Source organism: Cnephaeus nilssonii (genome assembly GCF_951640355.1).
Source record: "Cnephaeus nilssonii genome assembly, chromosome: 7".
Taxonomy (NCBI): Eukaryota; Metazoa; Chordata; class Mammalia; order Chiroptera; family Vespertilionidae; genus Cnephaeus; species Cnephaeus nilssonii.
The window spans coordinates 19,569,526-19,591,227 of NC_137078.1; the positions used below are offsets into that span (position 1 = coordinate 19,569,526).

At 44.9% G+C, this 21,702-nt stretch overlaps 1 protein-coding gene across 1 annotated transcript in view; it reads left to right on the top strand.

Annotated features, from left to right (window-relative positions):
* SYCP2L (synaptonemal complex protein 2 like) overlaps positions 1–11,118 on the top strand; it is a gene marked incomplete at both ends in the record, with an annotated part of 61,941 nt that extends 50,823 nt beyond the window's left edge. The window contains 6 exons of the mRNA XM_079776417.1: positions 6,128–6,229; positions 7,232–7,338; positions 8,217–8,221; positions 10,299–10,398; positions 10,502–10,560; positions 10,995–11,118. Coding sequence (XP_079632543.1) covers positions 6,128–6,229; positions 7,232–7,338; positions 8,217–8,221; positions 10,299–10,398; positions 10,502–10,560; positions 10,995–11,118 — 497 coding nt within the window. The remainder of the gene's footprint in view (positions 1–6,127; positions 6,230–7,231; positions 7,339–8,216; positions 8,222–10,298; positions 10,399–10,501; positions 10,561–10,994) is intronic.
* Positions 11,119–21,702: the final 10,584 nt, after the last annotated feature.

Here is a 21,702-nt window from a genome sequence, read left to right on the forward strand (position 1 = left end):
TCAAATTGCATCAGATAAATATTGATGTGAGAGAGAAACATTGATTGATTGCCTCCTGACTGGGGATTGAACCCACAACCTAGGTATGTGCTCTGATAGGGAATTGAACCTTTTGGTATCCGGGAAGATACTCCAACCAACTGAGCCACCTGGCCAGGGCTGAATTATTTTCTTTCAAACATCATTTATCCTTGAAACAATGCAACCCTCTAGAAAATATCCATCTATATTATTCAAAGAAATGAATATTTACCACAGAGCTTTTGTTTCTCTCACCTTTACCATTCTGCAGCTTACCACATTGTCAGGCACATAATGGCACCAAGTAAGCATGCAACTGACAACCTCTCAGCCTGGTGATGAACTCTTTTAGGTTTTTTTTTGTTTGTTTGTTTTTTGTGGGTTTTTTTTAGGGAACATTTCTTGTAAATCTAAAAGCAAAGAGAAGAGATAGTGGCTCCTATGGGAGTTGAGAGTATTTGAGATTTGAAAGTTGAGAGTATTTCTTAGGATTTAATTTAATTTTTTTTTTTTACAGAGAAGCTGGATATGGGCTCTTTCTTTTCCAAGTTCTGCAGAGGGAATGTGATCTTTAATGAAGTTTTCAGTTTATGAAGATTTTGTTATAGCAAACCATGAACGTCATCATTCATTGATCATTTTATTTATACACTGAGTGGCCAGATTATTATGATCTCTGAACGCATAATAATCTGGCCACTAATTATATATATATATATATATATATATATATATATATATATATATATATACACACACATATATATATATATATATATATATATATATATATATATATATATGTGTGTGTGTGTGTGTGTGTGTGTGTGTGTGTGTGTGTGTGTGTATAATTAGTGGCCTGGTGCATAAATTCGTGCATGGGTGGGGTCCGGCCAGCCTGGCCAGGGGGAGGGGACATGGGTGGTTGGCCGGCCTGCCTGCTGGTCGAACTCCTGGTCGAGGGGACAATTTGCATATTAGCCTTTTATTATATAGAATATACACTGAGTGGCCAGATTATTATGCGTTCAGAGATCATAATAATCTGGCCAATCAGTGTATACCTGGTATACAATTATTTTAACATTGACTATTCTCTATTTAGCATTAATTTAACAGCAAAATTATTTTCCTTTTGTCATCTTGAAGTCTATAACTGGTATTTCCTACTGTGGTGCTATTTCTAAAAAATTTGTGTATTTACAATTCCTCCCAAAAGGTAGTTTTAGTAGATCTTAAAATGCTAAACTTTATTAATTTCTATTTATAATTTATGTAGTGGGCATTTGGGTCTCTAAAGTTTTTGATATTCCTCGATTTCTTTATTGGTAATATGAGATAACTAGAATAAATTATCTCTTTTATCAAGATTCTGTTCTAGGATATAAGATGTCCTTTTATTAAATCATTTTCATTTTTTAATTACATTTTACATACATTATTATATTAGTTTCAGATGTATACCTTCAGTGATTAGACATTACATAACTTACTAAGTGATCATCCTGATAAATCTCACACCAATCTGACACCATATAAAGTTATTAGAATATTATTGGCTATATTCCCTATGCTGTACTTTACCTCCTGTGACTATTCTATAATTACCAATTTGCACTTCTTAATCCCTTCACCTTTTTCACCCACCTCCCTATCCCCCTCCCACCTGGCAACCATCATAATGTTCTCTGTTTTTATGAGTCAGTTTCTGTTCTGTTTGTTCATTTATTTTGTGGGGTTTTTTTTTAGATTCAATCATTGATAGATATGCATTTATTTCCACTTTATTGTTCAAAAATTTTCTCCTCTTCTTCCTCCTCTCCCTCCTCCTCCTTCTTCTCCTAGATCAGTGGTCAGCAAACTGCGGCTCGTGAGCCACATGTGGCTCTTTGGCCCCTTGAGTGTGGCTCTTCCACAAAATACCATGGCCTGGGTGAGTCTATTTTGAAGAAGTGGCATTAGAAGAAGTTTAAGTTTAAAAAATTTGGCTCTCAAAAGAAATTTCAATCATTGTACTGTTGATATTTGGCTCTGTTGACTAATGAGTTTGCCGACCACTGTCCTAGACCCTTTAACATTTCTTGTAATACTGGTTTGGTGGTCAAGAACTCTTTTAGCTTTTTTTATATGGGAAGCCCGTCATCAGTCCTTCAATTCTAAATGACAACTTTGTTGAGTAGAATAATCTTGGTTGTAGGTTCTTGCTTTTCATCACTTTGAATATTTTGTGCCATTTCTTTCTGGCCTATAAAATTTCTATTGAGAAATCAGCTGACAGTCTTTTTTATTTTTAAAGTCAAATACGTAGAATATCCTGTATTACAATTACTTTTTAAAAAATATGTATTTTTATTTCAGAGAAGAAGGGCGGGAGAGAGAGATAGAAACATCAATGATGAGAGAAAATCATCGATCAGCTGCCTCCTGCATGTCTCCCAGTGGGGATCAAGCCCACAACCCAGGCATGTGCCCTTGATTGGAATCGAACCTGGGACCCTTCAGTTCACAGGCCGATGCTCTATCCACTGAACCAAACTGGCTAGTCAGCTGACAGTTTTATGGGATCTCCCTTATAAGTAACTAACTGTTTTTCTCTTGTTGCTTTTAAGATTCTCTTTGTCTTTGACCTTTTCTATTTTAATTATGATGTGTTTTGGTGTGGGCCTCTTTGAGTTCATCTTGTTTGGAACTCTCTGTGCTTCCTGAACTTTTATGTCTCTTCCCTTCACCAGGTTAGGGTAGGTTCCTCTAATTTTTTCAAATAGGTTTTCAATTTCTTGCTCCCTCTCTTTTGCTTCTGGTACCCCCATGATGTGAGTATTGGTATGCTTGAAGTTGTCTCAGAGGTTCCTTACACTACCCTCATTTTTTCTTCTTCTTTTGGGTATTCTTTGCTTCCTTATATTTCAAATTGCTAATTTGGTTCTTGGCTTCATCTACCCTACTATTGATTCCCTGTAAATTATTTTTGTTTCAGTTAGTGTGTTTTTCATTTCTGATTGGTTTTTCTTTATGCTCTTAAAGCTTATTGAGCATCCTCATAACCAGTGTTTTAAACTCTGCATGTAATAGATTGCCTGTCTCCATTTTGTTTAGTTATTTTTCTAGATTTTTATTCTGTTCTTTTATTTGGGATATGTTTCTTTGTTTCTTCATTTTTGCAGCCTCCCTGTGTTTGTTTGTTTGTACTAGGTAGAGCTGCTATGTCTCCCAGGCTTGGTAAAGTGGCCCAATGTAGTAGGTGTTCTGTAGGGTCCAGTAGCACAGTCTCTTTGATTACCCAAGCTGAGGTGTACCCCCTGTATAGGCTGTGTACACCCTTCTCTTGTAATTGAGCCTTGAGTGTGATGGTCCTAAACCCACTTGTGTTGGATACCATAATGGGAGGCACATCAATGGGAGGGTTTTACCTCCCGGCCAATCAGCCACAAGGACTGGCTGTGACCATGGACTACCATGGAGGATAAGCTATGCAGGGGCCCAGTAGAACCATTACTTCAGTGGGGCTCTGGTGCCACTGAGTCCACCCCTTGACTGAGTCACTTGTGGGGGTGCTTGGGTGGTGATGCTTCAACATGGTCTGAGGCTATCTACTAGGTGTACTGGCTCATGGGTTTTCCAGGAGGTACAAGCCAAGTTCAGCCACTGCCTCTGTTCTGCCTGGGGCCACCTGGCATGAGCTAGAAATCTGTAGATGGCTGCTACTGGTGCAGGGCTTGGAGGTGCCCAGGCAAGGCCAAGCTTTGAACCAAGGTTGGAAAAGCCACTGGAAACAGCTTGGGTGGGCCTGAAAGTTGGGTGGTGTGTGACCTCAGAGAATCACCAGGGTGGGGCAAACAGTGTAGCCAGTTCGATGGAGTCTGAGTTATAGCACCCACCTGGTGGCTCTGTGGGAGGAGGGCTCACTGAAGGAACAATGGCCTCTGCCAGCACTTCTGTCTGGGAGAAAGCTGCCACCCCAGCATTGGCGCTCAGAGGGAGTAAGTGTGAGTAAGTCCTTGGGTAGGCCCTTTAAGAGGTACTGCCTGGGACTCCAGCAGCCTCCATATCACTCAGCCTTAATCCCTGCTGTTTTTTACAGCCAGAAGTTATGAGAACTTCTCTTTCTCTTACTGGAACCCTGACCTAGGAGGCCTTGTGTGGGGTGGGGACCCTTGTTCCTCAGGGTGGTCATCCACAGCCAAGATATCCCTCCCAATTTTTATGGTATCCAACACAAGTGGGTTTAGGACCAGCCCATTCTGCGTCTTTGCCCCTCCTACCAACCTTTATGTGGCTTTTTCTTTCATTCCCTAGTTGTAGGACTTCCATTCAGTCCATTTTCAGCGTGTTTTGAATGATGATTTTGTAGTTTAGTTGTAATTTTGATGTGGTGTGGGAGGATGTGAGTACCATGTTAACCTACATCACCATCTTGACCAGAAGTCAAGATGTCATTTCTTAGTCAAGATCTTATTTCATAGTGGCTTGGATATTCTGCAGCATTCAATCATTCCTTTACTCTATGAATGTCTACTGAATGTCTGCTATGTGTGAGACACTTTTCTACATGTTAGATATTCTAGAGAACAAAACAGAAATAATGCCTGACCTCATTGGAGCTTACCTTCTAGTGGGGGAGACATAATACACAAGAAAAGTAAAACATGTAGTATATTATATTGTGATAAAGGCTAAGAAAAAAAGTTAAGGAAGGAGATTAATATTGGGAGTGGTATTAAAATGTTATATTTTGATAAAGGCTAAGAAAAAATTAATTAGGAAAGAGGTTTAGAAGTTGGGGGTGGTATTGAAATTTTAGGTTGAATGGCCAGAGGAAACCTTAATGCAGATATGTGGGGGGGAAGGACTCAAGTTAGAGGAACAAGTGCAAAGGTCTTTAGGTGAGAATGTGTCTGGAGTGTCTGAGGAACCGCAAGGAGACCAGGGTAGAGGAGCAGAGTGGAGAAAGAGAAACTTGCCTCTTTGCTTCTCTACTGTCTTCCTACCCTACTGTAAAACTCTTTGCAATAGTAACATTCAATTATTTATTAAGCAAATTAATTAAATTAGATTCTAGAACTTTCAGAGGGAAAACCAATAGTGATTAAGCTGGATATGTGAGGAGAGGGGGGAAAGCAGATGACTTTGCAGGGAAGTGTGTGTGTAGGGGCTAAGTATAGGGTGGAGAAGAAAGTGGTTAGGGTGAGGAAGGCTAGGAAGGAGTGGGTTCAAGGTGGAGCTGTTGAGTAGGCAATTGGAAACACAAGTTTGCTGCTTAAGAGAGCTCAGTGGAGAAAGGTATTTGGGAGATGACAGTTGAAGGTATGGGATTGATGAAATCCTCCCGAGTCACAGTGTGGGAATGTAGAAAGAGATATGGATTCATTCTACAGGCAGGATCTCAGACCCTGATGATGGGAGAGAAGTAGACAGTAAAGAGAAGCAGGAGTCAGGCTGAACGCTAGTGTACTCTTGACAATGGTGGTGCCTTTGATAAGATCAGGAAGGCCTGGATGGGGTGCAAGTGAATATTAGAATAGAAAATATTTAGTAAATGCCTAAGTAAAAAGAGAATATATATTTAAGGCTCATAAGCTGAGGCTCTCAAAGTCTCAAGCCAGTGAGGAGCCAAAATGACCTCGTTTATAAGGTAGCCCTCAGTACAACCCTGAAGCTCCAGGGTTACCAGCAGGTGGCGCATTCTGCAGGGTGCTAGATGAGCTTCCAAAGCCCATTGGCCTGGAAACCTTGCTACCTTGCCATTTAGCCTTGAGCCTGCGAAATGTTTGTTGTTGTTGTTCTTTTGTTTGTTTTGCAGGACATGGAGGGGAGCAGTATTTTTGATGCCAATAATTACTGCTTTTGTTTGAGTCAGTATGTACTTATTCCTAATGTTACAGAGCTCATCAAGGGGAGGCCTGTTCCCATGTGTCCTTTTTAGGCATCAGTAGGCTTAGTGCTTTGATACTTGTTGAATGTGCCAAATGGTAAGTAATTAGTAACAGGGAAGAAGTTTCACTTACTGCTCGTCAAGGTTAGATATTAACTGTCGAAAAGAGGACAAGATAAACTTGGGATAAAAATAATGTGTGTGTGGTTATTAATGTGCGGTGCTTGCCTTTAGACATGTCGGATGGTAGTTTTGCTAAGTGGAAACAGTCAAAATTGGAAGAAGATGATGCTCCAGGATCCCTTTCCTCCATGACAGAAGAAGCAGACTTGGCAGGTAACGTTATGCATCCAGCCAGCCAGTCAAGCAGGAATGTGAGAAAGTGTAAGCACTGAATGTACCAACACGAATGACCAGGGAGTTACGGTTTGAAGATAATAGCAGCTGCAGAGCCCTAAAAACTAAGCGTTCTGTCCTTTCAGAGACACATAAATTGCTGCACAAATTACAGATAAAAGCCAGCACATCTCCTTCTAGCCTTTAGACTTCTGCCTCTTAACTCGTCTTTATGGCAGTTTTCAGGGCCTAGGCATTCCTAAACGTCTAGGTCTCTGCTTTAGTTGATGGTTATTAACTAAGTTTCTGTGGTGGATACATTCACTCTGTACCAGTGAAGGAGGAGGATCTGAAATGTCTGCATTTGGGGGGATGGCCTTCTGGATGAGTGACGCCACTATATTTTGAAACACAAGGCTCCAAAAAGGCAGATTTGGAAGCCCAGAGGTACTGGAGGGTGGTGAAGAGCCAGGCAGCCTGGCTTCCAGTCCTGAAGCAGCTGGTGTGAGCTTGCACAAGGTATCTGATCTCTCTGTTTTTATGAGGATTAAAGGAGTTGACACATGCAAATCTCTTAGGACGATGCCAGAGCCCTCATGTGCTCTCAGGAAACTTCTGGCATTCAGAGTTGTTGTGCCAGCGTTTCCCTCATAGAAACACCATCACGTCCTCCTTAAAACTCACCGCACCTCAGCCTGCTCCTCAGACATCGTATCAGCGGCACTGATGTAAAGTGCTGGGAAAGTTTGGGTGGAGCGGGCACTTGCTGGAGAAGGAGGTTTGGTAAGAAGCAGCATGAAGTGCCTGCCGTGGGGATTCGGCTTGAGTTGGCCTGGCCGGCATCGGCCAGAGTCAGCCCTCTGCAGTCAAGCCAGGCAGGCAAGGGCTTGGTGGATCGGACGTGTGCTTCTGCCTCCCTCCATCCTCCGGGCAGCTGATGGGCTGAGCACATCTACTTCGCACTCTGTTAATTGTACTTCCTGTTCTGTTTTTATTGTTCAGAAAACATCTCCACTCCACCCCTGGCCGTTGTGCCAGAGAGCGTGAATAGCTCTGCTGTTATCACAACCTTTGAGAACTTCACTAGAGAACTGGAAAGAAAATGTGAGGTAATGGTCCACTGACAAGGAAGAGCTAGCTTGTTGTGAGTTTAAAGTAACAGGCTCATATTATTTATTAATACCGTTAGCTTTCATGTGTGCAAGTATTCCTGAGTCTGTCTTAGCTGTGGCCCCTGACTTCAGAGTCTTGGTGAATTGTGGTCTGTATTTTTAAGAGAGCTACTTCATGTGCATTTGCTGCCATGGGACCAGAAGGACTCTGTGGAAATTGGACTCATGGTTAGGTGTCATTGATGGCATTCTCAGACAACTAAACTACCAGGAAGCAATGATTTTGTCACCATGAGGGACAAGGAGGAGGGGGGAGAAGAAGGCATGTGGATCAGAGAGGTGTCTGGGACAAAGATGGAGTTAGGCTGTGGGAGGGTGCTCAGCAGAGTGGTGGCTTGCCTGACGCTGCACCTGTAGGCTGTCCCAAAACTACCTGCCAGATGAGCGTTGGAACCACTTCAGTCTCCTCTTTATTGTCCTATTTTTGTATATCCCTAGAGTTATTTAATAGCACATTTGAGAGAACTATCTTACACTAACATACATTCATTTAACTAAGTTGGCAGATCTCCAAAGTCTTATTTTCTACAATATTCTATAAGCGAATTTATAATGGAAAGTTGTACGTGATATTCCATATGTGTTGCAATAGTATGAATGCAAGTTTTTCTATTTTAGCTTATTGTTCTGTATTGGTGCCGGCCCTGAGGGAGAACATGGGAAGTGTGTAGCATTGCACCTTATCACTGTTCGTTAGCAGTAATGTTTGCTATGAATGTTGTGTGCTGTCAAAATCTTTTTAATACGAAGCCTGCACTCAGTTGGTATAGTTATGGTTAACCCAAATGTGATCTTGTATTGTTGTTATGGTTTAGCTTAGGTACAGAAGGAGTGCACTTTATTCAGAATATGCAAAGCAAGCACCGAATTGCCTAATAAAACTTTTAAACCAGATACATCACTGTAGGTAAGTATTAGCTTTCAAAACAAGTTTATAAAAGTGTGATTGCTCACAAATGTTTGTCTCATGACCACTGGCCTGGGTCGTGAGGAGTTGGAGGGGAAAGATGTGAGGTTTGATACATTGCTTAACCCTTCCAGGTGCTGGTTCTTCATAAGATGAGGGGCTGAACTGAAGGCCCTCCTTAAGCCTCTTTATGGTACCATTATATGGCTCTAAAATGCTATTCTTAAAAAGTTCATAATCCAACTGTGAAGACAGGGCAAGCATGTAAAATGCTGGATAAATGATACGTGGTATAGACATACAGTGGGATGTTCAACTTAAAAAAAGGAATGGAATTCTAATATAAGCTACAACATAGATGAATCTTGAGGACATTATTTTAAGTGGAATATATAAAAGGACAATTATTGTATGACTCCACTTATATGAAGTACCTAGAATAGGCAAATTCATAGAGACATAAAGTGGAATAGAGGTTACCAGCGGTTGGGGGAGTTATTGTTTAATCAATGAAGAGTTTCTGTTTGGGATGATGGAAAGATTCTGGAAATGGAGAGTGGTGGTGGCTACACAACATTGTGAGTGTCCTAACACTGCCGAATGGTACACTTAAAATGATCGAAAAGGGTCAATTTTATGTTATGTATATTTTGCCACAATAAAAAAAAAATACTACACACTCATGCACACACAGACCCTGGTCACCATGTAGCAAGAAGTAAAAAGGAGCTGAGATTTCAGACAGATGTGAAGGACCAGAAGTGCGAGCGGAGAGATGGGTTTCCGTAGTGATGGGAGTTGATCCAGAGTGATTACAGTGGAAGTGCTTCTGGAGTGAGGTTTTGGAAACAGGGATTTGAATGGTGTAGGGAAGGTGCGTATAGAGATGGTTCCTGTTGGAGAGAATGGCCGGTAAGGGACGGTGGGGAAGAAAGTGATGGCAGGCCGGTTTGCTTAACTGAAGTAGAAAGTTTCTTAGGGCAGAATACATAACATGCATAGAAATTTGTAATTTTTTTCAAACATTTATACATGCACTGTCATTTGAGTCTCAAAACAAGCCCATGAGGGACTTGGGACTCGTGGAACTTCCATCATCTTTTAAGAGGCATGCATGTACTCATTTTTAAAAAATATATAGTTTTATTGATTTTTAGAGAGAAAGGAAGGGAGAGGGAGAAAGGGAAACAGCAAAGTGAGAGCAGAACATGGATCAGCTGCCTCCTACACGCCCCCTACTGGGGATGGAGCCCCGCAACCTGGGAACGTGCCCTGGGTGGGAATAGAATCTGCGACCTTGTTGGTGCATAGGATGATGCCCAACCAACTGAGCCACACGGCCAGGGCTTTACTCATCGTTTTGTTCAGCAAATGCACACAGCAGCGCTCGCTGGGTGCCGGCTTCTGCGCTCCATGCCCGAGTGCAGGGAGAGCAAACTGTAGGGCGGCTTGCCTCCGCGGGCCTCCCGCCTACTGGAGGAGAAGACACACAAGAAGCGAGCGAACAAATAAGCAGTTTAGGTGGTGGTTAGACACAGAATAGTGACTGTTAGAAATTTCAAAACGAACACGTAGAGATGGAAAAAAGTTAGTTAGCCAATTCCAGTTTTCAGAGCCAGCTTACGCAAGAAAAGGGGGAGCAGGTGAAGGGTAGAAGGCACGGGAGCCGTGGTCAGTGGTCAGAGGTACAGCGGCTGCTGCTGGCCCAGGCCTGGCGGCCCCCTTTCCCTGCGTCCTCTCTCCTTTGCTCTGCAAAGTATGGTTTGAAATACCAGCTTCCGCCGGCTCCTGTTGAAAGGCTAAATCAAAGTTTGCATAGTACGTTTCAGGGTGAGGATGGGCAGGTAGGAGGGGAGGGAAGAGAGACATGTATTCTTAAAACAAGAACTGTCTGGAGAAGACCATGACGTGTTCTTGCGGGAGGAGGATTAAGAGGGTCTTTGCCACAGCCAAGCAGTCGAGTGAGATCTGTTGCTTTTACCTTTGTCAGGCTGAATAAACTAGAACAGTTTAACCATTTTGTTCTTCGAGAGCTGACCAGCCTTGAGAAGGACATGCAGGCTCTGAAACGCCTTGAGAAGGATGTTCTGGTAAGTTCTTTGTGTTTACAACATTCTCTGTGACTTAACGAGAAATCTGTTCCAGGGTGGAATAACAGCTTACTGCTTAAAGACACCTTTTGTTCAATTTTAGGAGTTTTGGGGGAAACAGGCTGCTGATCTGAAATCATTCTGCGATCTGCAAATGCTGAGGTATTTTTTAAAAAAAACATTCTTTCTAGAAGTATCTTAGTTGAAGTGTGAGGTCGTGGGGGTTGATGTTGGTAAAGCTTCACACAGGAGCCACGTAGCTGCTGCTTGTTAAACCAGCCACTTCTGTGGCGCTCTGAGCAGAGCGTGGCTTGGGACATCCACCTAGAAGTGTCAATTTTGAAAAGCAGAAACAGCGTCATCCAAATTGCAGTGTTTTTGATCCAAGTTGATTTACTTTAAGCAATATTTTTAAAAAATTAAAGTGAGTAGATTTTGAGCAAAGTATTTAGATATGTGAGTAAACAGTTGATTTTCAGTTGTATACGGAATTGTGTTCTTGGTACAATCGATTCGGTCAAGAGCACACACATAGAAGACAACCAGTGGGTGTATCCTCCTCACATTCTGCGGCTGCAGCTTTTGTCCCTCCGCAGTCCCCTCCAGCTGCGGTGGGGAGGGCAGCGCTTCTGCCTGGGAGGAAGTCTAGTGTTCCGCTTGAACGATCAGAAGGGATCCCTGTGTAAACTTGCAGTGGCTAAAGCTGTGTCTGCCAGTTGAGAACCAGCTCTGTCACAGAAATCTAAGTCAGATGGTTTTAGGATGGACAGTATTCTGCTTGCACCATACATTTCAAACAACACTTTAGAAATTTGAGTTATCCCTCCTCTGTTACTCCATTTAGCACAATAATAATGACAGTACAGACCATGGGTTTTCAAAATGCTTTCACACGCACATCGCTCTCCATGTACCCTCATACGTGATTAAAGGGCATGTGCTTTTAGAACCTCTTCACTGAGTGCCCAGGTTTTGAATGGTTCTCAAACTTCTTGGAATTGGGACCTCTTAAACTTAAAAAATTTTTTAAAGTATAATTTCCATTTTACTTATTTTTCCAGAGAATTTTACTTTAGTCTTTAAGGACTTAGCTCCTTACATGGGCTTTGGTGGAGGTCATGGGGCAGCACCTATAGGTCTAAATTGGGGTGAGGGTGTTCGGGCCTTTCCAGCTTTAGGAGAAGGACTCCTGACCACCTTTGCCGTGAATGGCACAGCTCACACGGCGATGGAGTTTCACATACAGCTTGGGAAGCACTTAGGTGGTGAGGACATTCACTTTGGAAATAGCCTTAATGGCTGTGGCTGAGACCTCAACTGTGTTTTGAATGAGGAAACTTTTTAAAAAATTGATTTCAGAAAAAGAGGGGGAGAGAGAGAGAAACATCAATGATGAGAGAGAATCGTTGATCAGCTGCCTCTTGCATGCCCCCCACTGAAGATCAAGCCAGAAACCCAGGCATGTCCCTGACCAGGAATCCAATTGGGACTTTCTTGTTCATAGGCCAATGTTCAACCACTGAGCCATACTAGCTGGGCTTCGAATGAGGAATGTCTTAATGGCCTTGTCATTGGGCACGCATCGGGCACAGTTGGTGCAGTGAATAGGCTGCACATGGCCGTGGCCTTTTTTGGCACGATCATTGTTCCTTCTTTTCTTGGTCTTCTTGGAAGTAAGGACCCAAGAGAGGCTTAAACTTTTAAAACTTATTGAGGATCCCCAAAGAGCTTTTGATTTATGGGTTATATCTGTGAAAAATTTCCATACTAAAAATTGAAACTGGGCCCAGCCGGCATGGCTCAGTGGTTGAGCATTGACCTATGAATCAGGAGGTCACGGTTTGATTCCCGGTCTGGTCAGGCCATATGTCAGGGTTGCAGGCTTGATCCCCAGCATGGGGCATGCAGGAGGCAGCCAATCAATGATTCTCCCTCATCATTGATATTTCTCTCTCTCTCTCCCTCTCCCTTTCTCTCTGAAATCAATCAAATAAATATATTTTTTTAAAAATTGAGACTGGGATTTAAAAAACATGTTAAAAATAACAAATCTGTACATATTTATATAAGTAACAGATTTTTATGAAAAATAAGCAGATTTTTGAAAGCAGGAAATGTGAGAAGAGTAGCACTTTTTTATGTTTTTGCAAATTTCTTTAATGTCTGGCCTAATAGAAGATAGTTGCATTCTCGTGTCTGCTTCTGAATTCAGTCTGTTGTGATATCATGTCCTGCAGCCTTTGGAAAATTCAACTGTATATTCATGAGCGAGTAAGAATAAAAAAAGCAAATAATTTCTTATTATTATTACCATTTGCCAAAATACATTTTGACCTCACAGAACCTTTGGAAGCTTAGTTTCCTTAGGAAAGGAGGTGGGTCCCTTTAGAGTTCCAAAGATTCACACTTTGAGAAATGCTAATATAAAGCAACACTATAATAAGCATTAGAGAAGATTATGCCCCCTAGTCTTCTGAAACCTGGAGAAGTCACTTATATTGACTGAAGCCAGGTTTTAGATAACTGTCTCTCTAGTTCATACAGATTACATTGTAGGATGCTAATTACTATTTACATTCATCTCCCTAATAGGCCCCTGTGTGAATTTAGAATACCTCAAAGAACAAAACTGCTTCTAAATATACATCCCTCTGGGTTTTGCATTTGCTCTGCTTTCTTCCAAACACCCAAGGAAACCACCCTGTGACTTGCATGTGAGGGAGGATGGTGATGCTCTTAGCTCACACTGAATGCTGACTGGGTGCCAGGCTCTGGGCTAAGCGCTAGAAGTGCCATGAGATTTAGAGAAGTCAATGAGCTTGGTTGATATCCAGTATCTGGATCTGGTCAGTATCCAGTGTCTGTCCCTTTGTCATGTTGGCACATTAGTGTTGGCCTTATATAATTTTCTAGGGAGATAAGGACATTTCTCAGACTAGATTATTTCAGCCCCTAGCACAGGGCTACACAGAGATTTGGATTCAGGGATTTGAGTTGTGGTCATGAAATACCTCTGCATATGTGTGGGTTGGTGGTATTGGCAGACGATGCATAAAATAGAATCAAGTTAAATATTAATTTCTTATGTCAGTATCCTAGATTGGCCATTGACTCTCTCAGCCAACATAGATAACAATCTATGAAATAACTCTATGTTTATGTATATACATAATATGTATATTCCTATTTTTAATTGCCTAATGTGAATATAATGAGATGGACTAATTTCTTCCAGGCTTAATGCAATTCAGCCTTCCTGAAGAAAGCCAACGTCCAGTTTTATTATCGCATTCCTGGGGTAGGTACAAGACTGGCTTTGTTCAGATGATGTGTACTGGCGTGGGGGAAGCAAGCACTAAAAGATATGTTGTCCATATTACAGCTCTTCACTGAGCTTTCTCCTCTTTCACAATATCTCCCATCTTAGCTATTATCCTCTTGGATCTGGGTCATTCATTCACTAAACATTTACAATTGAGTGCTTGCTCTGCTGTCAAGCACTATGCAAAAGTGGGAATACAATGGTTATCACACAGACATGCTCCCACTCCATTAAAAATAAATTCCCTGAAGGAATACAGAAAAAAAGACAAGTAAACAAAAATAATTGCAAGTTTACTAAATGCTTTGAGGGTTATTAACAAGGTGTTTTGGCAGAGAGTAATAGTGTAAAGTATCAATTTCAAAGGTTTCCCTAAGGAAGTGACATTTAAGGTGAATAGACTTGGGAACAGTTTAAAGCAACCAAATTGGGTGGGGGAGAACTTGACATCTTTGAGGAACTCAAGTTCTTGGCTCACAGTGGTATAAGGGACAGTTATTTGAAATGAAGTTGGGAACATGGTCAACTCTCAATGAGGTAAGGCCTCATTGCCCTTGTTGAGGAGTTTGAATTTTATACTAAAGGTGAAGGAAAATTTGGATGGGTTTGGAGCAAAGGCATTGAGGGTGAGGGTAATATAATCTGATTTATATTTTAAGAAAAAACATTCTAGCTACTGTGTTGAGAATTGATTGGGGAAGTAAAGAATAGAAGGCGAGAGGAAGAATAGAAGAGGAAGGTGTTGGAGGTGGACAAAAATGGAGATTCCAGATCCATTTTGGAGCTAGAATTAATAAATTACTGATAGATGGAAGGAATTGGTGAAGGAAGGAGAAATAAGGATGACTCCTAGATTTCTGTCTTTTAGCAATTGGATGGGTGGTGATGCCAGTTAGACAGATAGGGAAGACTTGGGGTGGGAGGAATGTGTGGGTGGAGCAGACACTAGAGTTGATTTGTTAACATTTTAACTTTCAGATGCCTATGCAATCCAAGTTTTGATGAGAACCTGGAATAATGGACAATTTTCCAGGAAAATATAATTTAACGAAAGAGACTCCTGAATACATGGAATAATAGGCAGATATTCATAGAAGAAATAAAGTTGATAAAGAACTACCCTACAAACATGTATGGTCCAGATTGCAGCACAGAGGAGTTCTACTGTTTGTTTAAAGAAGAATAACTTTAGTGCTGTTCAGGTTGACTGGTACTGGTGAATTCACTATAGAAAATGGTCCTATGACTTCCTTCTGGGATAGGAAGTGTTCTAACCCAAGGGCAGGGGACACTAAGATATATTTAGCTTCTTATGGTCATGGGCTTCTGGGGTTGAGTCAGACCAGTTTTACTCCTCTGTGAGGTCTTCAGGCATCACTTTATCTATTGAGTACGTTATATTCTCTGGTTCAATTTATCCACCTGAATGTAAGATTCACTACATGACAATAGAGACTGGATCACATCTGTATTCCAACCAAAAAGCAGACTTCCTGGTATGAAATAAAAACTGTGGGATGGATGGATGGATGGATATTTAAAAGTGAAAGAATGCTGCCAGAGGTGGAAACTCTGAATTTAGGGGTAAGAAGGAGGCAGCTGAAAGTGAAGAATGACATAAAACTGCTTTAAACATTGGCACAAGAACTCAAAAGGCAGAACAGTCTATGACAATTTACTGTTCAAGCAACCAATCATACCTTCATGGCTCCTCAAAGTACTATACCCTTCAATCACTGCCTGATATATATATAACAAATATATATATTTGTTATAATCTATATGTAACAGCTAGATATCTGGAACTCTAAGAAATTGCTCTTAGATATAGTGGTACAAATAATGGTCTTGTTTTCAGAACAGCCCTTAGGAGTCAATGACCTCCATGATACAACTGAAATATTTATAAATTGCAGTATACATTACAGAAAACAATTCTAGAGCCATTGTTCTTTTAAACATATGAAAGCCATATTGTAATGCTAATGAAAAAAAAAAGGTCCAAATCTTGCGATGATCCCCAAACTGCTTGTCTGGTCCAGAGCCCAGGCCCACTTGGTGGAGACTGAATCCCCCTTAGGCCAGTGGCTTTGACTGATACCCCACACAGACCCCTGGAATCTGACATGGAGAAACATGGCTTTGGGTGAAAGAATGGAGGGCGGGCTAGCACTTGCCTGAATTAGGCCAAAAGATATCTGATTCGCCACTAGGACAAGGGTCAGGGCATGCTCATTAACTTGATGCATCCAGACAAAGTGCATCCATTCTTTACGAGATCACCCAGAGCAGTCTATTGACTGGGGCATGTTTACAATAAATGTATTTTGAGCAAAGGAAACAATGAATGGATGATATATTTTCCTAAAGAAGAGCAGCCAGTGAGAGTGGGATGATCACCCTAGCCTAGTGATGAGAATCTAGTTCCCCATCGCCTGCTCACAGGATGTCTAAGCGATGGGGCTAGAAGCCAGCGAGCTAGGCTCAGAGCAGCAGCTATGAGCCAGCAGGAGCCCAGCACCCCATCCAGCCACCCAAATAATGAAACTTCATCTCCAACAGTTAACCGCCCAACAATGCATGCCTCCCATAGAAAGCCTGCTACTATTGTGAGTAACTGGAGCATTTCAAAAAGGAATGTCTAAAATTACAAAAATCACTCCAAACCAGCAATAATCAATTTTAACCCCAAACATTTCTTTTTTTAAAAAAATTACTTTATTGATTAAGGTATCACATATTTGTCATCAACGCCCCCCCCCCCCCCCGCACACACACACACACACTCATGCCCCCATCCCCCTGTTGTCCGTGATCACTGGTTAGGCTCATATGCAAGCACACAAGTCCTTTGGTTGATCTATCTCCCTTGTCCCCACCCTCCCCTACCTTCCCTCTGAGGTCTGACAGTCTGATCAATGCTGTTCTTGTTCTTCAGTCTATGTTGTTCATCTTTCCCCTAGATGAGTGAGCTCATGTGATACTAGGAATACACTTATAGGAACCGAAAATGAGACAAGCAATAATGGTTATGCTGAGAGGCAAATGAATCAGTCTATAGTGAGTTTCTTTCTGGGCCAACAGTTCTTTTGCGTCCCGATTTCTATGTCCAACAGTTGTTTATGTGTACATAACAGCAATGGTATTTCAGTTCTGGGTGGTGGACAAATGGTGGTAATGCAGGTCCGACCCTCTCTGGTTTGGTCCTTAACCCCAAACATTTCAACTAAAGGCTTCCTTTGGCCAAACCTAACAATGAGGCAGCTGAGAGAATTTAAGGGGATCGAGATCTTTCCTTTTCTCCAAACGAATACCTTGGGGAAAATTGACTTAACTAGAGGGAATGAGGTGACTAAGGTTCTATTAGATACAGGAGTTACTTTATCAATCTTTTATCAGTCTTTATCCCCTTCAGCCTCACTAGCCCCTTGCCTCAAAGTACTCTAGTCAGGGTCTCTAAAACTGCTATTAATAATTGTGCAAGAGTAATTAAGAAATGCATGGGGTTAATACTGACTTTTCAGAATTTCTCATATTAGAGGCGTGATTATTGATCATAAGGTGAGGTTTGTGTAGCTTTGGGAAAAAAAACACACACAAGCTACCCACAGATCCCAACTTGAGTATTTAAGTCTGGTTTCTCAATCTTAGCACTATTGATACCTTGGGTGGGGAAATTGTGTGTGGCTGTCTGTGCACGTAGGATGTTTAGCAGAATCCCTGACCTCTACCCACTAGATGCCAGGAGCATCCCCCAGTCATGACAATGTCTCTAGACATTGCCAAATATCCCTTGGGGGCAAAATCACTCCAAGTTGATTTTAAAAGGCAGCTTGATCCTTATGGAAGAAATGGTTTCATACAGCAGCAAGGAATTGTTCTAAACATTTTTTTTTTCAGAACCATGTAATCAACCAGCAGAAAGATTTGATTTTGGTAAATAGATTGCTGGTTCACCTTCCCGTGTTAAATGTATAGCAGGCTAGTAATACTGATGTATTAACCATGGCTCACTTTAATTAATAGAGTATCAGAAATAAGGTCTTCCAAGGCCCTACCAGTCAGTCAAAATTATTAGTAGACAATAAACCTGCCCTCATGGAAAGGGGATGAAGCAATGCAGGCCACAAGTGAAGGCTCCAAAGACCATGCTAAGGGTGTATAATGGAAATAATAGTATCCACTTCTTGCACTTGTTAGGATTAAGTGTGATAACATCTGCAGAGCATTTAGCATGGAGCCTGGCACTGTTATCAATACAATAGAGGCTGGAGCCGAAACCGGTGTGGCTCAGTGCATAGAGCGTCGGCCTTCGGACTCAAGGGTCCCGGGTTCGATTCCGGTCAAGGGCATGTACCTTGGTTGCGGGCACATCCCCGGTGGTGGGTGTGCAAGAGGCAGCTGATCGATGTTTCTAACTCTCTATCTCTCTCTCTTCCTCTCTGTAAAAAATCAATAAAAATATATATTAAAAAAAAATACAATAGAGGCTGGGTGCATGAAATCTGTGCACTCGGCGGGGGGTGGGGGGGTGTCCCTCAGCCTGGCCTGCATCCTCTAGCAGTCCTGGAGCTCCTGGGGGATGTCCAACTGATGTCATGGGGAGCAGGCCTAAGCCAGCAGTTGGACATCGTTAGCGTTGCCATGGAGGTGGGAGAGGCTCCCGCCACTGCTGCTGCGTTTGCCAGCCATGAGCTTGGCTTCTGGCTGAGCAGTGCTCCCCCTGTGGGATGTGGGAGTGCACTGACCACCAGGGCGCAGCTCCTGCGTTGAGTGGAATCGGGCTGAAACCGGCTCTCAGACATCCCCCGAGGGGTCCCAGATTTCTAGGGGGCGCAGGCGAGGCCGAGGGACCCCACTGGTGCATGATCGGGGCTGGGGAGGGATGTGGGAGGTTGGCCAGCTGGGGAGGGACTGCAGGAGGGCTGCAGGGCCTGTCTGGCACATCTTGCTCAGTCCTGATCGGCCAAACCCCAGCAGCAAGCTTAACCAAGCATCTGCCCCCTGGTGGTCAGTACATGTCATAGTGAATGGTAGAGCGCCCTTAGCATATCATTAACATACTAGTAGCCCGTTTGCACGAAGATTCGTGCAATAGACCTTCATTCACCTGGCTGCCTGCACCAGTTTTCTGCCGGCACCAGGGACCCAGGCCTTGGCTGTGGCCACCGCCTTCTGCCTTTTTCAGGGTCGGGGCTTGGCCCCGGGCGGTGGCCTTGGGCTCTGCGGCACCCAACATCCTTGCTAAGGATCGCAGGAGCCGACCCCCAGTGGTTTCCTGCCATCCTTGCAGGCTGCCCACTGGTGCCCAAGGCCGGGAAAGCCTCCGCCCCAGGCTTTCCTGGCCTTGGGCTCGCCGCACCCAGCGTCCCTGCTACCAATCACAGGAGCCGACCCCCAGTGGTTTCCTGCGATCAGTGCAGGCTCCCCGCTGGTGCCCAAGGCCCGGAAAGCCTTGGCCCCTGGGACCCCCCGGGAGCGGCGGGAGGGGCGGGATGGGCACGGCCAAGCTCCCCCAGGTGGCCAATCGATCCGGAACGCCCAGGAGGGGCGGGAGGGGCCGGGCCACGCCCCTGCGGGTGGCCGATCGACCCCCGGGACCCCCGTGAGCGGCGGGAGGGGCGGGATGGGCCTGGCCATGCCCCCCCAGGTGGCCGATCGCCCCCCCGGGACACCTGGTAGGGGCGGGAGGGGCCGGCCACGCCCCCCCAGGTGTCCGACACCCGGAACCCCCGGGAGCGGTGGCATGGGCCCGGCCACGCCCCCCCAGGGTGCCGATGGGCCCGGCCACGCCCCCCCGGGGTGCCGATCGCCCCAGGCACCCCCGGGAGCGGCAGCATGGGTCCGGCCACGCCCCCCCGGGGTGCCGATCGCCCGGCCACGCCCCCCCGGGGTGCTGATCGCCCCAGGCACCCCGGGGAGCGGTGGCATGGGTCAGGCCACGCCCCCCGGGGTGCCGATGGCCCCAGGCACCCCCGGGAGCGGTGGCATGGGCCCGGCCACGCCCCCCCAGGGTGCCGATCACCCCAGGCACCCCCGGGATAGGCGGCATGGGTCTGGCCACGCCCCCCCAGGGTGCCGATGGGCCCGGCCACGCCCCCCTCGGGGTGCCGATCGCCCCAGGCACCCCCGGGAGCGGCGGCATGGGTCCGGCCACGCCCCCCCGGGGTGCCGATCGCCCCAGGCACCCCCGGGAGCGGCAGCATGGGTCCGGCCACGCCCCCCCGGGGTGCCGATCGCCCCAGGCACCCCGGGGAGCGGTGGCATGGGCCCGGCCACGCCCCCCCGGGGTGCCGATCACCCCAGGCACCCCCGGGATAGGCGGCATGGGTCCGGCCACGCCCCCCGGGGTGCCGATCGCCCGGCCACGCTCCCCCGGGGTGCTGATCGCCCCAGGCACCCCGGGGAGCGGCGGCATGGGTCCGGCCACGCCCCCCGGGGTGCCGATCGCCCGGCCACGCTCCCCCGGGGTGCCGATTGCCCCAGGCACCCCCGGGAGCAGCGGCATGGGTCCAGCCACGCCCCCTGGGGTGCCGATCGCCCGGCCACGCCCCCCCGGGGTGCTGATCACCCCAGGCACCCCGGGGAGTGGCGGCATGGGCCCGGCCACTGGGCACCGCCATCTTGATCTTCTCAACGGCGGATATGCCACCCGGAGTCCCGCCCCCAGCCTCCTGCCGGCCCAATCGTGGGCATAGCGGAGGTGCGGTCAATTTGCATGTTTCTCTATTATAAGGTAAGATTATGCATTGGTTGGTTGAACAGATGACTGGACGACCAGACAGCATATTAGGCTTTTATTATATAGGATATGCAAATAAAGTGTCATAGGAACACGATATTAGCTACCATACCTATTTTTAAATTACCTAAAGTATATGTTTCTATATTAGTTTTAACTGCTGGATAAAACAAGGACAATCCAAACTCTAGCCTGAAGTGGATTTGAGCCAGCACCACTCACCTCTGGCAGGATCCCCAAATCTATTCCAATGTTTGATTTGTAGTTCTGTACAGCTAGCTTTGGGAGTCCCCTTCCAAATGACCACACTGAAGCAAAAGAGAGGAAGAGGGAGAGGGAAGGGAGGTGGAAGTGGAGAGCTTTTCCTGCTTCACTGAAGCCCAGCCAGGCACACAATGGTGCTGTGTATCTCCCGAGGGGATCCTACACCTCAGGATTAAGGGAAGTGCCATTGTGCCCTGTTGCCCGTGTTCCTCTCAGACTGGACTATGCAGGAGCCATCAAGGGGGTGAGGTGCCCAAGGCCCTCACCACCAGTTACAGTGCAGGATGATGGGCTCTGCCCCCTGTGATCCTTCTTTCTGGCCCTGAAATCTTTTCCAAGGATATTAGTTTTCATGAAAGAGGAAAAAATGAGCCCAATGTGGTTCGTCCCAGTGTGAGTAATCTAGAAAAAAATTTTAAAAATTGGGCGGGTTATTAAGATTATAAAGTAGATTGATCTCACCTTTGTGAGATCCTGAAAGTGGTCCAGCATTCAAAAACTTTACTTCTGTTTAGCACTGGCCATTGGGGCTCAGTTGGTTGAGAGCTGTCCCATGCACCAAAAGGTTGCTGGTTCCATTCCCTGTCAGTGCACATATCTGGGTTGCAGTCTCATTCCCCAGTAGGGGGTATGCAGGAGGCAGATTGTCAGTGTTTCTCACATCAAGGTTTCTCTCTCTCTCTCCCTCTAAAATCAATTAAAAAAACGTATTTTTAAAAAACCTAAAAGAAACTATATTTCCCTTTATTCAGTACTTCCTCATTTATAGGTTTTTTTCCCCCTTGTTATCCATTTTGTCTCAAGGTTCATTGCTATTGTGACTTGAAAGAGAAAGATTTATACAAGTCAAAGTTTAGGACTATCTTGGTGGTAGTGTGGGGTGTGTTAATAAATCTCCATCTGGGTGATTCTATGAGATCAAAGTTTGGTCCTGGAGTCACTGAAAGTTTGCATCCCAGCTTCATGTATGAGCAGT